General features: G+C 37.9%; 1 protein-coding gene across 1 annotated transcript in view; it reads right to left on the minus strand.

The window, feature by feature from the left end:
• CUL3 (cullin 3) overlaps positions 1 to 16,919 on the minus strand; it is a 58,610-nt gene extending 41,691 nt beyond the window's left edge. Inside the window, exon 1 of the mRNA XM_032225029.1 lies at positions 16,498 to 16,919. Coding sequence (XP_032080920.1) covers positions 16,498 to 16,563 — 66 coding nt within the window. The 5' untranslated portion in view covers positions 16,564 to 16,919. The remainder of the gene's footprint in view (positions 1 to 16,497) is intronic.
• Between the last annotated feature and the right edge of the window lie 325 nt (positions 16,920 to 17,244).

Below are 17,244 nucleotides of genomic sequence, written 5' to 3' on the forward strand. Positions count from 1 at the left end.
GTGCAAGAGGCGTGGCTAAAGATCTTCAATTCAGTCCAGGGCTGTTAAACAGAATTAACCCATGCTTGGACTCTCCAAGCAGCGCACAGGAGAATACGTGTTATTCTCTTATGATTATGCCAATAGAAGAAATGGATGTAGGATCAGGATGAAGGAAGTAATAGTAAACCCTGGTTTACTGTTCTTTCTCAAATTCTCCTATAATTTACTGAAGAGAAATTACTAATCAGATTCAAGCTGATAATGTATTTCAGAAAGAAATTATATAAACAGTTGACATTACAACATGGAACAACCTTAACAAATATATTATTAAACCAAAGATTCAAAAGAATCAAGCTATATGTTATGTACATGTCTATGATTATTTTACAATTGTACTACCTAGAAAATATTTGTGGAAGACACTGCAACAATTCACTTTATAAACATGAAACTGCTTCTCTTTTAGCAAACAGAAGTTAACAATAACATTACAAAATGTAAGTTTCATGCACTATTATTTCCTAGATAATTTCTCACAATCTGAATCAACTATATATCTAACAGAATAGAGATATTCAAAACTAAATCAAGATTTTGTTCTAACTGAAAGTATCTTAATATAGCTTTATAGATCCTAATTGTTTAGTAACCATAAATATTGATATGATTGCTATTTGTACAGTGAAATATATATCTGTACAAGCATGCACACACACACACACACACACACACACACACACACACACACCGTGTTTTCCCAAAAATAAGACAGGGTCTTATTTTCTTTTGACCCCCCCCCCAAAAATAAGTACTTGGTCTTATTTTGGGGGCGGTCTTATTATTTTTGAAGTGCAGGAGGCAGCGATCGGGGTCATCTCTGGCTGCTGCCGCATTGCAATATTTTAAAGGAAAGCTTATTTTCAGGGAAACGGTATACTCACATATTCAGAAAGAGTTCTAATATTTAATATCGTATTATTGATGGTTAGATATATCCACACAGAATGAATAGAAATACTTACTCAGCAATTTAAGAGTCTAATCGGTTACCAAAGTTCCATTTCAGATCAATTTATTTCCAATTCTGTCCATAATCATGAATTACCTTCAAGAACCAGAAGTTACACATAGAATGACCTATCAGCGTTGCTGAGACATACACAAGAGGCTGGGTGAATCACAACATTGAACTTCAAAGAATATACTAAACTTAAGAATACAAGCAACTGCAAAGTTAAGGTACAGCAATTAAAGTAACTAAGGATCACACCAAATAATGGACCACCTAAGGCCATAAAATTTATAGGCAATATGCATACTGAATAGATTTTTCTCCAAATCAAGTATTGGTAATAATGTATTACCTCTGAAGTGTTTTCTTTACAATCATTTTCTAGAAATCCTTTAAAAGGATTGTTTTCAAGTATTTCAGATAGTTTTATAAAAACCGTCTTCATTAAACATGTATACACCATTCATACAGAAACTCAAAGTTCTAATTTGGTTACTAAGAGGCATAAGAGAGTCTGTGACGTCATTAGAATGTTGAGGTAGCTCTTAATGAAATGTGTTAGACTATACATGGCTACTTCTTACAGTACCATTGAAGCAGAAGACTTTATTAAACTCTGAATAGTTCGATGTAAGATGAAGAAAGTTCAGATATATTTGGAATAACCAGGTATGTCAATCAGTTATTAGCCATCTGAAGAAATAAAACAATTTTAAAGATAAATAAGCTCATAGAGTTATCAGTGCACGTAACATAGATGTTTGTGCTGGTAAGATTATCACTCCTGCTGTCAAGCAAAACCAATCGTTTAATAGTGAGTGCCATACCATGTGCATGAATAATACAAGTAGCAAGAAAATAGGGGCAGTCAGGCATAACACAGGTTATGTAGACAGTAAACATAGGGTCAATCAAAATATCTATACACCAATCCACAGAATATGAGGAATAAACAGGGTGAATTAGAAATTCAAGTAAATGAAGGCAGATACAATATTGTTGCCATTACAGAAACTTGGTGGGATGAAACCCACAAATGGAACATACAGCTAGAAGGATTTAAATTATTTAAAAGAAATAGATCAAATAAAAGAGGAGGTGGAGTTGCACTATATATAAGAAATAACTACATCTCTACAGAAATAGAGCACAACAATGATGAAAACTATCTTGAATGCATTTGGGTCAATACTAAAGGTTGGGGGGGGGGGAATGACATTGCCATAGATCTATACTACAGGCCACCCAACCAAGCAGAGGAAGTAGATGAACTTTTTGCTGGTCAGCTAACTAAGGTATGTAGGAAGCACACCACAATAGTAATGGGGGATTTTAACTACCCTGACACCAACTGGGAAACAAACTCTGCACCAAGTGGAAGATCCAACAGGTTTCTAACGAACCTAGCAGACAACTTAGTTTCCCAAAAAGTAGAGAAGGGAACAAGGGGATAGGCCATATTAGACTTAATTCTCACTAACAGAGAGGAAATGATAGAAGGTGTTGAAGCCACAGGAACCCTGGGGGCAAGTGACCATGCAATATTGGAATTCAACATTATGCAAACACAAGTAGTTGAACAAAGTCAAACTAGAGTCTTGGATTTTAAAAGAGCTAATTTCAATAAACTTAGAGAGAGCTTGGGAAGAATTCCATGGATGAGAATCCTCAAGGGGAAAACAACTCAAGAAGCTTGGGAAATTTTGAAAAATGAGATTACAAAAGCTCAGTCTAGCACAATACCAATGAAGAAGAAAAATAACAGCTCCCAAAAGAAACCAGCATGGCTGCATAAAGAACTCTCTGACAAATTGAAAGACAAAAAAGTTAAATATAAAAAGTGGAAAGAGGGGGACGTAACTAAGGCAGAATATCAGCAAATAGCCCGAGCCTGTAAAGATGAAGTAAGGAAAGCTAAGCTCACAATGAAGAAAGGCTTGCCACAAAAGTAAAAAATAACAAAAAAAGCTTCTTCCAACATGTTAAAACCAAGAAAAAGGTTAAGGAAACAATTGATCCATTGCTGGGAAAAAGTGGCAAGAAGGTGACAAGCAACAGGGAGAAAGCAGAACTTTTTAACTCATTTTTTGCATCTGCCTTTACACAAAGAGATAAAGCAGTCCAACCTATCAAAAACAGCACCACAAAAATCAGATTAGGAACACAAATTGAAATAAGGAAGAAAATGGTAAGTGAGCACCTGTCTACTCTAGACGAGTTCAAATCACCAGGACCAGACGGATTACATCCCAGGGTTCTGAAGGAACTGGCAGATGAGATCTCAGAACCACTGAACTATATCTTTCAGAGATCCTGGAGCACCGGGGAATTGCCAGAGGACTGGAAAAGAGCTGGTGTGGTTTCCATCTTCAAAAAAGGGGAAAAAATAGATCCAGGAAACTATAGACCTATCAACCTGACCTCAATACCAGGAAAGATTCTGGAAAAGATAATCAAGCAACGAAATAGCGAACACCTAGAAGTAAACAAAGTAATAGCCAAAAGTCAACATGGGTTTGTCAAAAACAGATCATGCCAGACTAATCTTATTGCATTCTTTGACAAAGTGGCAAAATTAGTGGACCAGAGGAATGCCGTCGATATAGTTTACTTGGACTTCAGTAAGGCATTTGATAAGGTAGACCATAACCTACTACTAGATAAAGTAGAAAAATGTGGGTTGAACAGCATCACCACCAGATGGATTTGTAACTGACTGACCAACCGGACTCAACATGTAGTCCTCAATGGAACTGCATCTACATGGAGGGAAGTATGCAGTGGAGTACCCCAAGGCTCTGTTTTAGGCCCAGGACTCTTCAACATCTTCATCAATGATTTGGATGAGGGAAAAAATGGGGAACTCATCAAATTTGCAGATGACGCCAAGCTGGCAGGAATAGCCAACACTCTAGAAGACAGGCTTAAGATACAGAAGGATCTTGACAAACTTGAACATTGGGCACTATCTAATAAAATGAAATTCAATGGTGAAAAGAGTAAGGTTCTACATTTAGGCAAGAAAAACGAAATGCACAGGTACAGTATAGGTGGTACCTTGCTCAATAGTAGTAACTGTGAGAGGGATCTTGGAATCCTAGTGGACAACCATTTAAATATAAGCCAGCAGTGTGCAACAACTGCCAAAAAAGCCAACACAGTTCTAGGCTGCATAAACAGAGCGATAGAATCAAGATCACGTGAAGTGTTAATACCACTTTATAAGGCCTTGATAAGGCCACACTTGGAATACTGCATTCAGTTTTGGTCGCCACGATGTAAAAGATGTGTATGGATCATCCTCATACATCTGCATTTTCAGACCACTCTTAAATCATATATCTTCTAAAAGATATATAGCTATGAGTAAGATCATGCTATTCTCACTGATGGAAATTTCTGAATGCTGCAAGCCAATAATATAAACCAAAGAAAGCTGTCTTACCCATGTACTTTTATATTGATCAAAAAGACAGATTCAAAAATACAGACACTTTATCTTCTGTGGGTCTTTATTACTGACATAACTGGTTTTTAGCAAAACTAGAACTTTTGGGCCAGTTTTTGCCCTCCGAGCCTTCAGGGAAGCCTGAAGGTTCTGTTCCTAAACTTCCGCTTTGCCCGGAGGGCCATTTTTTGTGCTCCAGAGGGCAAAAAAAGGCCTCAAAAGAAGGGTTAGGGTTAGGATTAGGGTGATGGCCAGCGTCAGCATGCACTCTGCAGCAGACAGAGCAACACCTCACGTGCCCTAACAAATGGCTCCACTTGCCACCTGTGGCACGTGTGCCATAGGTTTGCCATCACGGCCCTAGCCTTTCAGGACTCTCAAAGGCTGGAAACTAATCTTACAGCACCAAAACCCGAGAGATCCCAAAACCAGTCTCAGAATAATCCAGAAGCTGAAGGAAGGTTGTTGTCAAGTAGCAGGACAACTAAGAACCCATAGAAGTCCTATTTTGTCCTGATGGCACACCAAGACACAATTTTTCATCATTCATCTCTGGAACAATGATATTGGTCACTGCCAAGGGACTGAAGAACCTATATCCCTTTCTTATCCTTGGTATAGCAGTTACTGCAATAAAACGTGAACCCAGGTGGATAAGACCCTCAACAGAACAACATCATCATCACTGCACAATCAAGTCTCTTAATGCAATGTCAAGCCTACATCTTCATTCATCTCTATACGGTGAATAGATATAGTCTGGCTTCAAATAGATTTGGTATTTACCAAGAAAGCCTAAGAGTCAACCACTCAGGTGGAACTACTAAGTTAGAAGAAGGGCCCTGTATCACTGTATGAGACCCTCTTCTGCAATGTCCACTCAGAACCATATTTCTCCTGTGTTTGTCATTGGCTCACTGACTATAATTACAACACACATACATCCTTTGCTTTCCAGTAATTAATTCAGTTCTGACACAACTTTATGTATTCTCAGTGATGAAATACATCAACCACCCAAACCCACTTTCTCCAACTGTCCCACTAGTAGCTACATAATAAAAACACACTCATATTCAACTAATCCCAGTTCTCCGAGCTATCATCAAAATCATTCACTTGCCTCAATAATTTTTACATGCATAACTACTACTCTATTTGTGGAGCTGCAACTTGACACTACTGAGAAGCTTCAGAGTACATTACATAAACATAGTAAATATTTATACTACCCTTCTCTATTATTTATTAAATTTATATGCTGCACTGTTAGTGACTCTGGGTAGTCTGCAGCATAAGATAAAAATATGATACAAAACATTAATTAATTAATATTATTTTTTCTTCTAACTATTCCATCCCCGGCATCCTTCCATATCTTAACAACATTCTCACTTCAGCCTAAGGAAAGAAATAACCTGCCCTCTATGTTCTCGCTGTCCTCGCCTCTCCTCATATTCTTTTCTTCAAAGCCGGGCTTTCACTCAGGATGCAAGCCCAGTCCTCTATTCTACAGCAGCAGATCATTGTGATTCAATACTGAATCTTTCTGTCATTAGATACTCCTCTCTTTCCTCACCTTCAAATTTAATGGACATTTTGATTTAACAGAATCCTGTCTTCTAAATAGTCTGCTAAATTCAGATTTGGCTGTAATGCTCTTCCATATTCCTTCTTTTCACAGTTCTTTTTCCCCATTTGACCCTTGCCAGGCATAAAATCACATACTTTATCGTGGGTTTGGAAACTGTGAGGTTAACGATCAATTTTATAATGTGATCCCATAACATTATAAATTGATAATAAATCTGACAACTTGTCAGATTTCATTCAACCATTTTTTATATTTGATATATGTACATAATTGAGTGTCAAATATGATTATACAAACTGAAGTACCCAACAGCCATTTTGCAGGTGACAATTTGGCAAAGATGAAAACATTTTGAATTATGGACTTCAATTTCTAAGAATTTTTTCACAATCATAGCCAATAGATAAACTGCATCATCTAGAAGTAGTATTACTTTCTTTATTAAAATATGTATGATCAACAAATTATTTCAATTTACAGATGGTACCTTTCATTCATTAAAGTACTACATGGCACTGTTTCTTGATATTTTTATTCTGTTAGGTTATAGATTATAGGTTTATTTCATTTATATGCCGCCCTATTCCCGGAGGGACTCAGGGGGGCTAACAAACCCAGGGGAGGGAATACTACAGACAAGGCAAAAACAACAAACAGGATACAGAGAAAATTTAAAAACAATCAACAGTCACACAATTCGAGCGGGGAAGGGAACTCGTCAACCCCAGGTCTGTCGGAACAGCCAGGTTGTAATGGCTTTACGGAAAACCTGAAGGGAGGTGAGGGTCCGGATCTCCGCGGGGAGTTCGTTCCAAAGGGCCGGAGCAGCCACAGAGAAGGCCCTCCTCCGGGTTAACATATACAATATGTCCAACCTAATCACTACCTACCTTTTTAAGAACTTACAATTCTCCTGCAGGTTTTTTTTTAAATTATACAAAAGTTTTCATACTATTTATGCTAATGAAGAATCAATTTCTGTGTCATAAAATGTTGGGTTGACTCAGAGAAGAAGGAAGAGAATGCCAAACTGTTAGAAGAAACATATCTGAATCTCTGAAAAATCGAAAATATAAGAAACGTATCTCTGCCATGATTGGAATAACTATAAACTGAAGCGGAGAGGGATTCTCACAAGTTTTCAATATTCTGTTACTATATCCTAACAATATTAAAGTATATTCCAAGACTTTTAGTGACTTCCATTTCTTGATTTTCCCATTGTAAAAAGCTGACACTCTTAATAATCTATTGTTGGCATCTCCGCGGAGATCTGCGAGTGAGGGCAGGCAGCGCGGTAATGGTCAGAGCCTCAGAGAAAAAGTGCGCCAAATTAAATTCAAAATGGTGGCCGCAACTCGCGCGCGCGCCTGGGCAACACCGGGGGAAGCTGGAGAGCCTAATGCTCCGCGCTGGGGACCCTACCTCCCTATCCGTCCCCTGGGCTTGTTAGCAGCAGCTAACGAGCCTCCCCATGGCAACGAGGAGCCTTTACAATAGAGAAAGGCAGCCTCACTCCAGGAAGCCCGCCTCGCGCCAAGCAGCTGATTTTGAAGTGAACGAAAAGCCAAATTAGAACAGAGGAGAAATTAAATGGGAAAACAGAAGGTCTAAGCTAACTAACCAAATAAAATTCTAGGAGCTATACTACACTGACTAGGGGAACCAGCTTGGTGCACAAGGGCTGGATCTCCCCAAAATGTGTCCCGTAGGGCGTCTGAGTTTTTTGAAACTGAGCCTCTGAGGAGAGCATGAACCGGAGCTACAAAAAATATTAAACTCAGTCCTTGGGCAGCCAGCTGATGTTAACCCGTGCTTAGACACTCCAAGCAGCATCTAGGAGAATTTAAAAAATACAAAAATATATTTACATGCAAAATTCTGTAATTCTTATATTTGTCTGATCTATTATACCAATCAAATCAGTTAATAGTTTCTGTATAAATAAAAGTTATACTGATTTCTAGTCATAATTAATTTTCCATTTGGAAATATATTCACTATTTGAAGTATTTTATTTTGTTTGTGCTCTAATATTTTTTATAAACATAGAGAAGTTTATAACTTTTTCTTTTTGCATTTACATTTTATTATTTCAGAAATACAATACTTAGTAAATGGTTTACATTTAATGTTGTCAAATAATATCAATTTAAATGTTTTTACCCTATCCAAAAATTCTCATACAAATTCTCTTGATCTGGAACGGTTTCCTTCTTCATTGGCAATAGGCAACCTATATCTATTACTGCTAAAATTCAGCAGCAGTTTGCCTGAAGCACTGTACATACAATTCTATACTTCAGAAAATAAATATTTAAGGTCATTATACGAAAAGGAAACAGAATTATCAACAACAATAATTTCAGATTAAGCCTAAATTCTTGTATTGTTTTCCAAAGTGTCATTTATAAACTAATTTTTTAAAAAACAGCAAAATAAATGCTTCCAGGAAGCAAAGTCTTTTTTTTTATTACAAAAACTATAAAGCCTTTCCTTTTCCCATACAAAAAAGGAATTAGTCAAGCGAATGTAACAAATAAACCAGCAAAAAAATGTAAAACAACTACACTTCTATACAAGAAATTAGGGAAGTGTTTGGATATTTGGTCTTATAAATGAACTTTCACATTATACCTTTGTAAGCTTGGTAACAACGTCCTTCATTCCAAAACTACAGTTCTGATTTTGCTAATTTTACACCAATAATAGCAATAGCATTTAGATTTATATCCCACTTTACAGAGCTTTACAGCCCTCTCTAAGCGGTTTACAGAGGCAGCAATATTGCCCCCAACAATTTGGGTCCTCATTTTACCCACCTCGGAAGGATGGAAGGCAGAGTCAACCTTGAGCCTGATGAGATTTGCTGAATTGCAGTCAGCCATCAGTAGCAATACCAATGTCTAGTTCAGTGATGGCGACCAAGTGCCCAAATTTTGGGCATATATGCATGCCCAAACTGAAAGATAAGCGTAGGCATGGGCGGACATGCATGCGCAAGCACAGCAGAGACCCAAAGACCGACTGGCTGGCTGGAGACAGGTGATCCCACCACTGGCAGTGCAGCAAGAGGTAAGATCTTTTTCTTTCGTGAACTTTTGTTTTGTCGTTTTCAGGGAAATAGAAGCTCACAAAAGAAATGCCAGATATCTGACCTGGGATGACGGCGCACATGCCAGCAGAGAGGGCTCTGTGTGCCACCTCTGGCACACGTGCTAAAGGTTTCTATCACGGGTCTAGGTCATCTAACTATCAAAGTGCAGCATTGTTTACATTTAAAAAATCCAATGCAGCTAGTCCATCTCTAATGACCACAATTGAGCCCAAATGTTTTTATCAAGTGAGACATTTGGTGAGTTTTTCCCCATTTTACGAGTGATTTATCAACTTCAGTGAGTCACTGAAGTTGTTAAGTGAATCTGGCTTCCCCATTAACTTTGCTTGTCAGAAGGTCGCAAATGATGATCACTTGACCCCGCAACACTGCAACAGTCATAAATATGGATCAGTTGCCAAGCATCGGAATTTTAATCATATGATCATGGGGATGCTGTAAAGGTCATATCTGTGGAAAACATTCATAAGTCACACTTTCAATGCTGTTGCAATTTTCATCAGTCACTGGTTGAAAGTCAAGGAGTACTATACTGAACCAGTACATGTCCTCAGCTTACAGCCGGTCATGATCTAGAGTTTGATATTGGACCTCACATCACACTGAGGGGAGGATTCTATGCCCCACCTATATAAAAAGTCATGGCAGATGTGTGAGGTGTCAATAGGAGTGAATTGTTCATAATTTTTCTGTATTCTCTCACTCGTGCATCTTGCCTTCCTACAGCTGGTGGTGCTATATAGCTCAGAACAGAAAGCTAGCTAGTCAAAGTGGCTTTAATGCATCTACTTATATACCTCATGGTGTTGTTGAGTCTAGGGTTTAACTTATTAGTATGATAGCTGTTAAGCTATATAGGGGCACAGTATTCTGCTGCAGAATAGACCAACCCTAGTGCTGATGACCTGAGGGTGACAGCTGAAACTCCCTATTTAGTTACACATAATTTCTGGAGTATATTATTCCTAATATTTATTTTTGCTGCTGTAGAAGTATCTTATAGAAGAGAGTTGTAATCTTCTTACCTTACTTTTGTTACCCCCTCCCCCATTATTATCTGAAAGGACCTATCAGGATGTTATTAGTCAACAGACATTTTTGCAGGTGATAGTATGCACAATTTGTATAACAACCCATCCTTCCAAACTGTGTTTTATGCTGCAGTTAGGTATATGAACACAGCTGTAGTTTTTGGGCCTTGTTGGAATTATGTTTCAATATAACCTGTGTGAAGGGGTATGAAGCTCCTCGTGGTGCACTCTGGATATTCACTGGTATGAACTATATGAACGAGTAACTGTTGGCAGCCAGGGTACTCTGTAGATTTTCTAGCTCTCAAAATATATGGCAAGGAAGACGATTGAAAAAGAGAAGATGAGATGGCTAAATATTATCACCAATATCACAATCATGACCTTACAATAACTCATTGTAATAGTTACTGACGGACAATCCAGGCAACTAATGTCTATCAGAGCTTGATAACTCTGAAGTGAATGACTGACAAATACAGATAATCCTTATTTAGCAACCACAACTGAAAAGGCAATTTTATTGTTAAGTGAACTGGTTGCTAAGCAACATTGCGACTGTGCTTATACTCTTCAGCTTTCTTTGCTTTGCAAACTTGTGAAGGTCATAAATGTGGGCACTGATCACAAAGTCATTGTCGCAATACCATTGTAACTGTGACAGTCATTGTAATATGCATTCGGTAAACAAAAATTACTTGTACTACACTTGCACTGTATTTTTCAGAAGTACCATAAGTCATAAAATACAATCTAGAAAACAACCTCAGTCTTTTCTTGAGTTTGTCAACAGTTGATCCATATTTTAACAGTTCTTAATTCACTTCCTGAATAAAAACTGAAAAGCAGGGTGATGTTGTGCTTTCAACAAAATATCCAATGGGAAACATTGGTATTACATTTACAGTATTACTTTTTATTGTAATACTTTCCAGGAAAAAAACTAACCATATTGATCTTTTGAAAGAAAATACAAAATAATCTGATGGCAGTATGAGTCAAACAAACTTTAATACATAACAACCTGATTATTTTTCAGGTTTTATACAACTTTCTGCCTTATATTTGAGAATCACTGTGTTTACTCCAGGTCAAACATGAGCAGTGGCAATGATGGTGAGGGCTAAGAGATGTGTGTGTATGTGACAGAACAAGCAAAATGTCATAAAAAGAGTGTTTTATTGACATCATATACATGTACAAACAGACACTGTTTAACCACACTGTTGCAACCACCATCATGCCTATTTTAACACACACAGCCCCAAATACAAATATCACCAAATATGGCATTAGCAGAGTGAATCAGAATTTATAGATCCATGCTAAAGGCTGCAAACAAGATAATCATGTTTCTTCTCAACCACCAAATGACTTTAAATCAGTGATAAGTTTTATAAGTGATAATTATATAAAAAAGTAGATCAAAGTTTGAACCATCCTTTCTCTAATATCTTGTCTTGGATGTAATTACTTCAGATTTTTTTTTCACAAACTTGCAACTAATACCAGAGGCAAAATACTTTGAAGTAGCAAAGTATAAGATTCCTTATCACCCACATCTCCCTGTTTGGGTAGCATTTGAACAATTAATTATGTCTGGTTGGATACTGGAAACATTTTATAATCTTAGTCCAAAGACACAGAAAGCAGTTTAGGGAACTTAAAAACATACAAATGTGAATTTAAAGAATAACTGTTTTCTGAAGGACTTTAACATGAATTTGTATAAACAATTGAAACTTATATTAAACTTAATTTCAAATTTCATACTTTGTATAATTGATATTTTATATAACAATGAGTAAAATGTTACCTTAAATTATTCGTACTTCAAACAATTGTTTATGTTTTCAGTATAATGTGAGAATGCTACTAGTAGTTGCTTTAGTTAACCAAAAACCATAGTTTGTAATCTATAATAGCTTTCATTTTGATTAAAAAAAACTAGCACACCAAAAATATTTCTATATAATTTTCTCTATATAAATATGGAAATGATGAGAAGTGGGTTCCTACCGGTTCGGCTGAACTGGTAATGGTATGGCAGCCTGGGTGGCTAGAAGTGGCAGCGACTCAGGCCTGCCACACCTCTGAACTGGTTCCCTGGTCGCTGCTGTTGGCACCACCATCTTGTTTTTAAGCTCTGCGTATGCGCAGAACAATTTTAATTGAACTGTGCATGTGCACACAGCGTACATCCAGTGTACGTGTGTGCACGCAAAGCATGCACACAAGCGAACTGGCAGTAAAGCTGTCCGGAACCCATCCCTGGGAATGATGACCTACATTTTGATCAGGTGCCACATTCTGAAAACCTAAAAACTAGGATAAGAACACTTTGGCAAATCAATGAATGAAACAAAGCAGCACAGAATATTACAATATAATTCAAATTGCTGTGCTCTGTTTCTGCCTCCATTATGCTAAGAAAAAATATATAATTAATCTGGGATCCCTCTGAAATCCTTTGTATTTATATCTAGAAAGGCTATTTGCAAAGAACAAAGGTGTTCTTGGTGAACAATATGCAATATATTCATGCAATATACTCATATGTGCATAGGTATAAACAACACTATTGCTTATACCTATGCACATAGCACTGTGATTACTAAGGAAACAACTATGTATGTCTGTATGCCAAGTTTTATAGAAGATGAAGATGTTTTAATACTTAAACAACAGGTGATTTTGGAGGCGGGGGCAACTTGCTTCATGAAGCATCTTTACTGAATGCTTTGTGCAGCATTATCTAGTCATCATAAATAGAATTATTCAGCAAACATTTATTGGAATTTTATTTAGGAGTTGACAAAACTATACCTGGTCTGATTTCCTTTCAGTGAGTCAAACTGAAAGTCTCCCAATGAAACCCAATGCTGTATACTTGAGAACTCCTGGTTTACAAGGCAGAAGTGCACTAAAAATAAGCTAAATGTATTGATCACAGAGAATGGCAAAAATGTTATCTATGAATACAGTCATCAACAACCCTTATGTCAATCTACATTATTTTATGGTGTAAATTACAAATTATTTAGTACAGAATAATGCATTGGATGAAGCATTTTGCATATTTGAAATGTTAAGATAAAGAATCTTTTCATAAATGACTACCAATCATAAATATGAATGTTTAAGGTATCACAAGAATCTGTCTAGTCTTTTTTTGATACAATGTAATATCTAGATTGAAATCAGTTAATAGTTAATCATCCTTTCTTCTATTATTCATATTATTATATTTCTAAGCGTTTTTCAAAGAGGGACAAATAACCAAATACATTAATCTACTTTTTTGTGTATGTTATCTACACCAGAGGTTGCTTACAATTTCTAAACCACAGAAGTCTAAAGGGAGCCTTCCACAGCCTTTCAAAAGAAAATTATAAAATGGATACTAAACTACAATATGATTGTACCGTAATCATGTTAACTATATTTAATTAAATGTGAACAAGTTTTTGTATTTTCAACACTATTATATTTTTGCATTAAGACCACAAAACTCTCAACCCTGAAAAAGTGTTAAACCCACATCTGAATATAAAGAAAATTGACACATAAACAATTAGAGACTGACTCCATGTATTAACCATTATTATTACGTGAATAAAATGCAAAGCTACAGAAATATGATTCAAAGAATGTTGAAAATGTAACACTATATTTCAGAATAGACACTCAAAGAATACATGTTATATACAGTATTTGTCAATGGCATATAATTAAAGGCAATGTGACATTTCCACTTTTGTTCACATTACATTTTTTAAATGTATGCCCACTCATAATCCCCCCACAGTGTTTTTTCCTTTCAGGGAAAATATGTTCTTAAGAATTTATCACAAGTTGTGGGGAGGGTGGGCTGATGGAAGAAAGCTCACAGGCCAACAGGATTTGCACAAAACATACAATGTATGCTCTTTTTCCAAAGAAAATAGGTATAAAAGATAGCACAAACAAGGACCAAGGACTTTCTAACGAACATTTAGGAGAGCAGCAGGTTAATCTCATCAGAATAACACATTAAGAACCTCTTCAATTAATTGGTAATAAGATCACAACCTCATAAATTAATTTAATGCCTAATCATATGTTCATACTAGGAAGTGACCAATATAAATAATCTGCTCTTAAGTCCTATGCAGATCAACTCATCATAAGGTAGGTTGTCAATTTGTAAATATAATTAAATAACTGATACTGATATTATACCCAAATTGCACAATTTACGGTTATTGTATTGTTCTATGCAAAACCAGAAAAAATAGAATTATTTCAAAAATGTCCATCCTATTGTACAAAAAAATTCATGTTTGGCCACTCAATTAAAAGTAAACTTGACTCAAACTTTTTAAAACTTAAAATGTCAGAACTAGTACATATTCTAGTAATGTGACATTACTGATGAAGCCAATTAAAATGCATATTGCATTAAGCCATGAGATCCAGTTTTAGTTTAACATAACCTGCAGATCTACCTACATTTCTTTATTGATATTTGAGGTTTTTTTGTGGGGTGATCTGTATATTAACTGCCTAAGCAAAAAATACCATGCTGAGGTTCAATGTTACATATACATCAGGAAAAAAATAACTGATTTTTACTGTTCTCTAAACATTCTCTATTATGAGAAATAATTTGATATATTAAGTTTAATATTCTTTGCACACAGAATCACTAACTTTTATATGGGGTATCCATAAACTAACTCTATGCATGTTGTAACAGTTCTAAGCCTGTTACCATCAGAAAAGTTTTAAATATTCACTAATATGAAACAATTTCATGGGAACAGAAGTACTCTGTGAACAATATTCACCCACCAACATTTTACAGGCTCATCTGTAAGAAAGTAAGCAAAATGAAGAATATTTACCCTGACTGCAAACTTTGTTTCTCTTGTTCAAGTTAACTTTTGTATACACTAAAGTATTTGCTGCATAGGTCGCATTTACCAAACTTATCAGGCGACTAGAACATCCAGTTAACACTTTCATCATAATATATTAACATAATGTGTTATTAATATGATTAGACATATTGATTACAGTAAAAAATAACAAAACTTCCTTTAAAAGAGTAACATTTTATCCCTGAAAAAATCCCACTGGTTGTAGTCACATCAAAATTAATCAAAAATACTATTGTATTTCATTGGTTCTTAATACAGTTAAAATGCAACAAGAATTAAAGGCATTTTAAAAGCATATCTAGCAAAATAGGCAGAAGATAAATGTAATTTTTTTAAAAAAGCTGACATGTTAAAATTGTGAATTTTATGAACTTAGGCAAAACTATAGAAAACCACTAAATTTCTATGTAAACTGGTGTGGATACTAAGATTTTATTTTTAATCTAAATACTGCTTCAAAATGTATTTTTGATAAGGAATTGTAGACTCTACTGTTGTCAGTGAGTGTTGCCAAATTATTTGTTAAATGGGCAAAGTTTCTATCTTTACCAAGGCCAACAATTATTTGTCATTATATTCCTTAATAGTGAACCTTTTGCTTAGGTCAAAAAGAAAAGCTATTGCCTTTCAAATTTATAGATATGTGTAGAGCAACAGATTCAACAACTGAAAATCCCCAAGTCTTCATGTCACAAAAAACTCTGATGAGAGAATGCCCTTCTGTTTGTGTTTCCAACCTTCCAGTTGAAGCAACTGTCAACTGAAATCATCACAAGGTATGAAGCAATTATGGAAGAAATCACCCCCAAAATTCCTCCCAAATGACAACTATGTCCTACTTCAGAACTAGGTTGTTTTTGCCTTCCGGTTTCAAACGGTGTGCAGTTTCGGCTATCGATACTGGCTCCAAAAAACAACTTTGCAAACATGCCAGGTGGGTCCGCTGACTTGAGGCGCGACAGGTACGAGGCCGATTCCCTGTGAGTTAATTTATTCTTCTAAGGTAAAAAAAAAAGGCTCGGCCACTTAAGCAGCGAAATTAAAAGGAACAACAGATCCCTCACAAAGGCCTGGGAGAAGCGTCCTTCCCTGGGGCAAATGACGGCCCCTCCAACCTCCCTCTTCGCTTCCTGTGACGGAAACTTGGGCTCCCCATTGCTCGCCAAACCGCGGTACCCGGGCTTGCTGTGTCCCTCAGCTGCAAGGCCCACTTCCTCCCCCACCACCCCCGGCCTTAAGAGTCAGTGACAGCCCGGGTCGAAGGACCCAGAGAAAGAGCGCGACGAGGTTCTCAGGCAAATTAGCCAGGAGAGGCCGGCGTCTCGTCCCTTCGCCAGGCCGAGCCAAGCCAGGCCCTGCGCAACCGACGCAGCCTCAGTTCACTCACCGGGAATGCTCGGATCCGCATTTTGGTGTCCCTTCGGCTGCCCGTCCCCTTGCTCAGGTTCGACATTTTGGGGCTCGGCGAGAGCGGAGCCCCTTCCTGGGGACCAGGAGGAAGCGGAGAGGGAAAGGGATCGGGGAGAAGCTCCCTCCGGCGACAACAACAGAGGCGCCGGCGACCTTTACTCAGACAGTAGACAGTAAAAAGCCGAGCCGTGGCAGGCCTAGGCGGCCGTCTCTTCTCGCTCAGCGGCGGCGGTAGTAAGCGGCGGCGACTCCCTCAGCCTCCTGCGCCTCCTCTTCCCCCGCCGCGATGGCGGCCAAACATCGCTCAGTGCGCAGGGCCGAGAAGGCCCCCTCCCCTCTCCCCGAGACACAGACACAGACAGATCAGGCGGGGGCGGCGGTGCAAGAGAGAGAGGGGGGGAGGGAGGAGAAAGGGGAGGAGCACAGCCGGCGGGGAGGAGGGATGAGGGGGAGTGGCGTGGAAACCCAACGAGGAGGGGGAAGATTCGGCAAGTCTCGCGAGACCTCCAAACGGCTGCCGCGGTAAACGAAAAGTGGGGTGGGGGGGAGGAAGTATTGTCTTTCCCCTCGACTGCCGCTGGGGGCGCGCGAGCGAACGGGGCTGGTAATTGGACGACGGCAGCGCGGTGGCGACAGGATGTCGTTGTCACGCGGTAAAAGCTCAGAAAGAGGAGGGTTGATTCATACGTAGCGTTGCTCGACTGGTTCCCCCTCCCACCGCCCC

Source organism: Thamnophis elegans, chromosome 10, assembly GCF_009769535.1.
Source record: "Thamnophis elegans isolate rThaEle1 chromosome 10, rThaEle1.pri, whole genome shotgun sequence".
Taxonomy (NCBI): domain Eukaryota; kingdom Metazoa; phylum Chordata; class Lepidosauria; order Squamata; family Colubridae; genus Thamnophis; species Thamnophis elegans.